Source organism: Dysidea avara, chromosome 2, assembly GCF_963678975.1.
Source record: "Dysidea avara chromosome 2, odDysAvar1.4, whole genome shotgun sequence".
Lineage (NCBI taxonomy): Eukaryota > Metazoa > Porifera > Demospongiae > Dictyoceratida > Dysideidae > Dysidea > Dysidea avara.
Genome location: NC_089273.1, coordinates 14,434,406 through 14,444,439, shown reverse-complemented (window position 1 = coordinate 14,444,439; position 10,034 = coordinate 14,434,406). Strand labels below are relative to the sequence as shown.

The following is a 10,034-nucleotide window of genomic DNA, read 5'->3' as shown; positions in this document are numbered from 1 at the left end:
TAGGAAAGATTCTGGAAATTATCACACGTAGTCAGTAATCCTGCATTAGCTATATGTAGAGCCTCCCAGAGAAATTAAGAGGCCCAGGGCAAAGAGTTAAAATGTGGTCCCAGGAGAAAGAATGGTTCCACTCTGAATCACAACTTCAGACAAGTGTAAGTTGATGACCAAAAAAAGTCATTACATGCTGACAATGACAATAGCTGCCCCTCACCAACTATATCTCCTTATTTATATTATAAGCTTGCTACACTGCTTTTCTGAAGAGCACTATGAATGCTCTATTAGAATATCTAAATCTTGACTGCTCTATTAGAGTATATCGATCTTTTTAGCAGGTATTCAAAGGGCCTTTGATGGAGCCCCCTGAGGTTCTTTTCAGGCTGGGTCCTGGGGCAAAATGCCCCAGTTGCCCCCCCTCCCCAATGGGCGGCCCTGGCTACATGCATTTTAATAATGACTGCAATTGGCAGTGGCCATGCACAATACCTTTTTTGCATATGGTAACCAGGACATAATAGAGTAAGTCTAGTGGAAATGCAGCTCAGCAATGAACCATGTACAATTATGTCAATAAGGGTATGTTTTTAGTTTTGTTTGAAATTTCAGTGTACCATAGTGCACCTGTCCTCAGAGCAGGATGCAGGCCTAAATCATAGCTAGACCTAAAGATACAGGGTGTATAGCTAGAGCTATATATTCCTGGCCACGGCAACTTTCATATTAGTATTTATAAGTCAGGTTTTGCATGAGACTGAATTAAATTTAGGTTGCATCTGTGATGGTGACCATTCCATCGTCACATGCAGGATTGAGCAAGGTTTGCTTTCCGCAGCCCACAGAACATTAGATGGTGTGGATCTGCAAGTAATAACAACAGATGCAGTTTTAAATGTCTGGTTATTAATGGTCTGATGTGATCCAAATAAAAAATTAAGCTTATGCCTCTTTGTATAGCATCATTGGACTGTATGTATATACTTAGTTTTATACATTGATATCAGATTATATTGTGTTTTATGTGACTAGAGCATTCCAATTGCATGCTTACTGTACAAAGCGCAAATATCAAACAAAACTGGGCCGCATTGTCACTGATGTTACAATGTTACATGTATAGTTTAACATTCCTGCGGCATGGAATATTACATTCAAATAATAAGCTTAAGTACTCTGTTTAATATCAAAGTTATTAATATAAATTATAAGTGCATAAATGTGCATAGAAAAAAACTACCACATAATAGATGTACTTACAGAAACATTTCAAAAGCCTCTTATAGTACTTAGTGTCATAACTTGCAAGTTAGTGAGGAATCCAAAGCAGCAGCAGCAGTAAAATTATCTTAAGTTAGCTAATATTTCAGCGTGCAGTAAACAGCAATTTGTGTTTGTATGTAGAGGTTTATCTGTGTGGCAAACCACTCCATGTCATAAACTGAAGATCACTTTCAGATATTTGATTATTAAAATTTAAAGATTCAGCCAATCCCTTTCCTAAACTGACGATCAAAGGGCATGGGTAATTTAATCCTGACTTGTAACTGAGTTGTGATCCAAGTGTACTACACCTTTGTTTGTGTGATTCTTGAGAGACTCTTCTACGAGGTACGATTGCATCTGTAGTCAGTGTATTGCGGCGTGATTGAGATTTGTAGGTTAGAGAGAATTGTTCAACACATATGCTTTGACAAATTTCAGGGGGGAGCTCTATCAATGACTGGACTTTATTCCCATGCCATTGAACGTGTTGCAAGAACTGGCCACTTGGTGAATCAAATACTTCAACAGACCCCAAAGAGGTACCAACATACAAGTGATTCTTATGGCCAAGTAGTGCTGTCACCTGAACATTTTCACCTAAAAGATACATTACACATGTACAGTTATATGGCTTAATGTATACGATACTTGTCAATCTAACCTCGTAAGGAAACTGACTGCAGTTGAGTTTTATCATCTGCTTTCCAACAAACTAATTGTGAACTTCCTTCAAAAGACACCCACACATGTGTTGCTGATTTCTTAGCAGGGCCTATTTGTAAGGTAAGTGCTTCAATTAAATTGCAGTTATAACTTTTCTTTTTCTCAGCTATTGAACATTTTAAAACTTCACTTTCAGTGCATTCAGTTGGTGATTGTCTAAGGACTACAATTTCTTTGTCTTTTCTAGTTGCCCAAACCTCTGTAGCTTGAAGAAACTGAATTTTACACAGCATGCTTATGGGATTATTTTTGTGCAGCTGCAGTTTTCCAATCAAAAGCACTCCTAAAGTAGGAACTTCATCATACAGACACCATATTTCTGACAACTCCCACAGGACCAGTACCATGTGCCACTCTGGGACATGTAACAACTGTATTACTTCTAATAATAAATTTTCTAATCTCACACAACTTATTGTTTTCATCTGTGCAGTATGAACAATGTACAGCTTGTGATCAACTGTGCAGACCCACATGTAGTCACCAACATTGGCCATTGCTGTTACCTTTATGGACATATCAGTGTGTACCTGCACAAAATGTACATCATGCATGCAACTATACGTGTATTATGGATTCAGAATCACTCACCCTATAGCCAATATCACTACACCTGAAAGTGAAAATTTTGAGTTCTGAATATCTATCATCAAAATCTTGAGCCACCCACACTTGAGTGTGATAATTTACTGTGCTATTCTTCCTGTCAGCTGGTGGAGTTTGTGATTTTATGGAAAAAAACAATTGGGGAAAGTCCTCGATGTTTGGGAAGGTTTGCTGCAAGTTTGGAAAGTTGGTGGTTGAGTATTCTGGTAAATTGTCACGTTTAACCAGACATTGACATATGCAAGATAATTTTTTTGGCTTCAAGTTATAATTAAAACGTAAAAAGCACAATTCTGGCAATTCACTCCATTTCAATACTTGTACCATGCTTGGGCGCTTCCGAGGATCATGACACCAACAACATTTCATGATTTTATGGATAAGACATGGAGTGAAGTTTTCCTATTGAATACAAGTGCATAACAACACGCAATTTTGCTGCATGTACCTTAGCAGTTTCTGGAATTTCTGGTCTGAGTTGTCGTAAAATCAGTTCTGTAGGTTGTTCACTGTTAAACTCAAATGGCTTCAGCAATGCAACTAATTCATATACGAACATGCCAAAAGAAAATACATCAATCTGTATGATTAAAGCACATGCACATGTAAATAAAGCTAAAAATGTACATACTGTACCTTGTCAGATTGTAAGACTTGCTGTCCTTGAAATGCATCATACACTTCTGGGGCTATAAACCCCTGTGTTCCTGGTATTGAGTCACATTTTAGTTCCTGTGAAACACTGGAAATGGTACTAATTCCATAATCTGTTATTTTGACTAAAACATCTTGGTAAATGTTTGGGTGATTTGGCATGGGAAACTTCCATGCCAAAACATTATCAGATTTCAGATCACGATAAATTATGTGCTGCTCATGTAGGAAGGCCAGAGCTGATGCAATCTAGATTATACAGTTAATATATTTAACTATGTATATGTAGTTGTTGATTGATGCCTGACACATTGATGCTTGTAGTACAGTAGGTGTTAGCACAGAGTTAGCAGCTCGGTACTGTTTTAGGATTGAATTTAGGCACCCAAGAGGAGCTAGCTCCATTAAGAACAGGTAAGGAATGGTACGCACACCACACAGCTGAGTTAAGTTATCATGGCGTAGCGCAGACTGAAATAACACTTCTTTTCTGATTACCCTGTAATTTTCCACTGATGCTGTGCAACTGCGTAAGAAGTCTTCAAGATGCTTTATGTGGCCCAGCCCACCTGCTAACACTTTTACTGCAACTAGTTGTCGCTACATAAATTTTAAACCAGAATGGAACAAAAGCACATGTATATTAAGTTATAAGTTTAGTAAATTTAAGAACCTTGTCACTCATCTTTATTTCTCCTCTTAGTACAATAGCAGAGCCACCACTACCTAACATCTTCTCTGCATCTATGATCAGTGGAATGTCTGGACCACAAACAAATTCTTCATCCAAATCTTTAAAACACTGTACAAATGGGTATGTCAAGCAATGTAGTGGAACAAAGAGGTAGCAAATATATCATACAGTATGTAGGTCTGAGAATTCTTACACAACAATATCACTCAAAAACCAGCCCCATGATAGCTTGGCAGTATTAATAACCAAGCCCATTAAAATGCCTTAAGAGTGACCCCAAACCCTTCCAACAATTTTCTGTGAGATTTTTAAAACTGCTAATAAACTGAACTTTCTATAGCTACTAACACCCACATAGTTTGTCTATACAGGCTTGGCTGTTTGATGCACAATATTTGCCTTTTTTTCCAACTTAAGCAGCTACAATGTATCATGCATCTAGACTTCCTTTTCCTTTCGCTCCACTACCACATATAGGTGTTGATTGATGGTAGTACATCGTAACTTCTGGTGCTTTAATTTCCGTAGTGTGATTGGATTGATTGTAGAGATGCTTCTTGCACTGTTCTTCATTTTCAACACTGTATAACATATGAAACATAGTTGAAACTAGCCTACAATGGCCATTTTGGCATTTTAGTACTTGATAGTCGGGGAATGCATTCAGTCATAACTTGCATATAGTGACAGGATTAATTGTAAAGCCTCTTCTTGTATTGTTCTTCATTTTTAACACTATAAGGTTGAACATAGCTGATAAACAATTACTTTATATTTCAGTAATCGGTACTGACAGGGTAGTCTGGGCATGCGTTCAGTCGTGCTTTATAAGTGTGCCTGGAGTCATTCTTTCATTGATGTGGTATGCATTGGTTCACCAGTAATGTATTATATTAGCCATTTAAAAAAATAAACAAGTGTAAAGAAAAATGAGAAATTTTACATTAAATCTGAGTAGGGATTATACCATTATAGATGTAAAAAGCAATGAAATCATTAAAGGAAGATTATCACACCTGCAGCTATACTGTGGAGTCGACATTTAATCCCTACTTCAGTCATGGCTGTACTAAATGTAAATTTTCTAATTTTACTTTACACTTGTACATTTATCTCCATTCTATTTCTTTATTTAAAAAAAAATACCGGCTACAAAGTTTCAATACCTAATTCTTATCATACGCTAAGAGCTTACCATATCTGGTGCTAACAAATGGACAGGAAATTTGTATTCACTGTGTACAGGACAATTTATACTCATAGATGGCATAGCGTAAGCTGTTAACAGTTTCTTTAAGCTGAAACAAATCACTTGGCATCCATTACAGCAAATAATTTGGTGAGTAGAGTCCACATCTGGTACAGCGCTGTTGTCATATGATAAACATAGTGGACAAGGTATATAGGAAAGAACTTCTTTGTTGCGATCACAACATATTGTCCCAGGAAACCATTCACTTCCAATATCCAGGATATGCTGCTCAATGAAAATCAGAATACGAGTTGCTAACTTCAGTACAGCTTTTGATCCACTGGACTGATTTTTGCCATAGCTGTTATGCACTAAAGCAATATTTCGAATATTTACATTTAATTCAATTTGATTTGCATACTGATCTGAAAGATTATTGATATCTTTGCTGCTTATTATTATATTTTCAACTTGTTTTAATTCTATCAGTTTGATATCATCATATTCAATTTCACACCTTTTCTGATACAATTTCCACACAGAAGGTACACTACTACTGGCATGCCTCATAACACATTCTTGATTCTCTATGGCAGTATGTAATATTGCTGACAATGCAGAATTGATGCCTCCATCTGCAATGATTCTAGTAAACAACTGGGGCCAAAATCCATCTGGTATAAAAGCAGCAAACCAAATACGATGCAAAGGTGGGAATAACACAGGATCTAACTCTTTAGCTTTCAAACAAGGTTCAGCATGATTTAGTTGATTTGGTATTGACAAGTCAATTGAATTCTCAAAGGAAAATGAGTCCAAAATATGTAAATTATGGAAGTTTGCTGTATTCGAAGACGAATCTCTTGAAATACTTTCACTAGCAGATGGAAAAATATCTGTAACTGTTATAGAACTAGCATTGTTATACAAATGCTTATCCCTCTTCTGATCTGTAGTGAACACAGGAAGTAGGCAGTAGACAAGTGTGTAATTGCTATTCCAAGGGATAGCAAAGTCAAATTTCTTAAGCAACATCAGTAATCCTGCTTGAAGGTGCTCAAGGACAGAGAATGGACTCTGACTAATCAATTCCCCATTAACAGTCGTTCCTATGAAAAGCGATGAATGCTATTGTAAAAATTAACAATTTATGCATATAATTGTGTCCTGCTATCAACTATAATATGGCAGGCCGACTCAATAGCAGTGATCAATAATTCAAGGTAAAAAGTGCTCTCATCACAAGTCATAATATACATGTACTGATCATAAATATTTACCAGGGACCAGGCAGTGGCCTGTATTTCAACCCAAGTGTACTATTGAAATGAATTCTGTAGGTTTTCAGCTTATTCTTTCCTTTTGGAATGACTGACCAAGTAACTGACTGATTAATAATACTAATTGTACGCAGGAATTTCAAAAGGGGGTTCTAAATTTAAGTGGTAGGTGATCCCAGATGCTGAGAAAGGTGCAATATGCAATGTCCTGAGAATAACCTCAAATTGCGTAATTGCAGAAATGCATGCACTGATTAAACAAACTTCTCACACATCATTGTGTTGACACAAATTCTGGGCCCATCACATACTAATGCATCACTTCTAAGACTGCTCAGGGTCATTCATTTGAGCTATAAGCTAAAGCTTACATTTCACCATTGTCCAAACATGGATGATAATATGGTTAGTATGAAAATAACTGACAGACTCACACACTTGCAAGCACTTTATAATTCATATCATTGAATGCAACAAGCTAGGCTTACTTGTGTTAGCTATATTAGTTAACAGCCTATCAGTGGCAGTGTCTATCCGGTCTGGTGTTTATAATTGCTATTCCAGGCTCTTATTAGAAAATGTTTAACAAATGTGACCGGGCTTGCAATAATAGGACATGTGGGCACATGATTTTTGCTTACTTTTTCACACTTCCATCACTCATAACTTTTTGTACCATTATGCCATGGCATTGCAATTTTCAGCTTTTAGTAAGCATTTAATTGGCACCATGATGCAAGTTACAGAATGGAAATACACTTTTCCAATACTGAGATATGATCTGTAGAGTGATGGGATGTAGTTTGTGCCCACATGCCCTGTTTTCGCAGGCCCGGTCACAAATTATGATTGGAATTAATCGAAATATATAGTTATATAGTAGCTCTCAGTACAAATGGTCATGAGCGATAGAGACAAAACCACTGGACATATTCATGCATCATTAAAATGGTTTCTATTTACACAGATAACCTCAAAGCGCTATGGTTACCTCAGGACCCCCCACCCCCCCCTAAGTACGGGCCTGCTATTTCGTTTCCTGGCTCTTGTAGCTAAGATTATTGAAATAACTAAATTTAGAATCGATACAGCTATTCCCAACTCTTTCTTCATAATGTAAGTTATCTCTTTGTACACACTTTTTACTAAGCTTCTATGGACGAGATGCTTTCCCCCATAGCAAACTGTGGGGCATAAATAAAAGACGGCTTTCTGCACATAGGTCCACTGCACCTTAGTATACTTTAACAGTACAATGTTTTTTTTTCATTATGTATATACATAACATAGGATTTAAATTGCAAATGTATAATTTTACTACCCCGCCTTTTTCAAAGGGTATAACAATCATCTGGTGAACACATTTGCATGGGAGTCAAAATAGGATCACTGGTACTACTAGTGTGTACATCTCAAACTAATTTCAGGAACATATTCTACTGGTGTTGAGGAATGTGTTACATACATGTATATGTTACATGTAACTGTGCTACTCATATCTGTGTATTTCACCATTTTCGCTGTTCTCCATCTTTGATATTTTAATCATTGTATTGGATATCCATTGAATGTCAAGAAAGTAATATGACTTGATATCAGCATCTTTAAAATGTAGTATTTCTCCTAAAATAACAATATCAATATCCAGCAGTGACTATATTTTTCAATGTTAAATTTCATTGATACTGGAAAAAATTTTATACAGGGTTTTTGTTTAAACTATACAGCAACTGACACCACCAAAAAAATATTCCATACATAAATGTCTCATACAGCACTTTGCATGGGTTCATTGAGTGTCAACATGTATACTTCAGTGATTCCCTCCACTAGATATTCCTTTACCCAGCTATCACAGATACTGCATAGTAACCAGTGGTCATACACTATTTGATCATACAAGTGCATGTGATCTGGAGATATGTGGGTATCAGTACCCTCTGTAAACAGCAGGTCACAATATGTTATTTAAACTTTAGAACACTGGAATACCATATATTGAGAATGGTTTGTGAAAAAGAAATATTTGTGTATAGTCTATCCTATTCTCATTTGCGAGAATATGTTCACAATTTATTGTGCAAAATAATTTTCCCTATTTGGAGATGCTGGTAGGAGAGGTCTCTTTTCTTCTTTCCCTGAAATCAGTTCGTCTGGACACAGTAATTACTTGCACAGACACTCCAACCCAGGGGCGGTTGAGCAGATCAAAGGGTGATGGGGCCAGGCCAGCTGTAAGCTGAAGACCAAGAAAAAGAAAGCAAGATAACTACCTGCTGACAATGGTTGCCCTCTACCAGCTGTATCTCCTTATATTTATAACTACACATACGTGGCTAGTAGTTTACTACACTGCTTATCTGAATACTGTGACTGTTCTACTAGAGTATCTCGATCTTTTCTTGCAAACATTTTCCCATAAAGTGTCCCTCCATCTCCACCACCTCCAACTTTCCTCACATGATTTCATGCCTTACTTTAGCATTAAGTGATAGTGGAGTACTATACTGAAGTTTGTAGTAGTGTTTGAATCACCCAATGATTGTGCTGAGCATGAGCATGATTGCAATCATAGGATTGCAATCATAGCCGGCTTTGATCATTATACCACAAGAGGGATCACACTAACAGAGATTCAAGCATCAGTAAGCTCCAGCAAAAGACTCAAAGGTTTTTCAGGAGGCTTTTCAAAAAAGATGCTTTTGCATTAGACATATGAGGAAAATATGTTAGCGAATGATGAAATTTGTGAACTTTTTCATCTGTGAATGATTCCCAATATATGATAAAGTCATTTAGGTTAAACAAGCAAGTGCTCATTTTCAGAGCGCCACATTGTTGATACAGTTTTGTACATAGGTTTTGTTTTTTTGTCTTTAACTGTTTTGTTAACTTACCAAGTAATGATAAGATTTAAGAAATCAAGAGGCCATTCTGCAAACATACATGAGTACAATACTACACACACACACACACACACACACACACACACACACACACACACACACACACACACACACACACACACACACACACACACACACACATAGATTAATTACATACATACGTATGTATATGTACATATGTACATATATGTAGTATATATAATAAAGTCAACATACACATACTGTACTTTGATGGTGTAGAAAGTCTACAGCTGAAGCAAGTTCCTCTTCATCTTCCATCAGTGGTAAAAAGCATTCACTGTGGTTCATGATGATTACTGACATACAAAGAACTTTCACTTACTAAAACTCATTCTTATTCATCATGGGAGCCACTTTCTTTTGTTTCATTTTCAAAGCTTCATCATAAATTTTTCTTTGTAGACATACATATGACTGTGGAATCATCAGTTGTATGAGTGCATCTGGGTCATTCCCTTGTTTATCATTCTCCAGTTTCACTAATTGATGAACAGTGTTTTTTTACAATTACATGTACAAATTATCATCATAAGAGGACTCCCATGAGAAGCTATAGGCTTGCTAATTCAGGGAGTCAAATATTAAATTGAAATTAGCTTTCTTATACCAGCAGTATACACTAACATTTTTTCAGAATCCTAGCTAGCCAGTTTGTTGTGCGCTAGAACTTTTGCATTTAAAACACTCTTTAGTTC

At 36.6% G+C, this 10,034-nt stretch overlaps 1 protein-coding gene across 1 annotated transcript in view; it reads right to left on the bottom strand.

The window, feature by feature from the left end:
- Positions 1-1,089: 1,089 nt before the first annotated feature.
- Positions 1,090-10,034, bottom strand: part of LOC136247837 (leucine-rich repeat serine/threonine-protein kinase 1-like) — a 28,972-nt gene continuing 20,027 nt past the window's right edge. The window contains exons 8-18 of the mRNA XM_066039659.1: positions 9,662-9,818; positions 9,546-9,616; positions 7,925-8,035; positions 5,136-6,241; positions 3,920-4,048; positions 3,550-3,846; positions 3,229-3,495; positions 3,041-3,172; positions 2,578-2,994; positions 1,925-2,516; positions 1,090-1,860 (exon numbers count right to left, since the gene is read on the bottom strand). Coding sequence (XP_065895731.1) covers positions 1,406-1,860; positions 1,925-2,516; positions 2,578-2,994; positions 3,041-3,172; positions 3,229-3,495; positions 3,550-3,846; positions 3,920-4,048; positions 5,136-6,241; positions 7,925-8,035; positions 9,546-9,616; positions 9,662-9,818 — 3,734 coding nt within the window. The 3' untranslated portion in view covers positions 1,090-1,405. The remainder of the gene's footprint in view (positions 1,861-1,924; positions 2,517-2,577; positions 2,995-3,040; positions 3,173-3,228; positions 3,496-3,549; positions 3,847-3,919; positions 4,049-5,135; positions 6,242-7,924; positions 8,036-9,545; positions 9,617-9,661; positions 9,819-10,034) is intronic.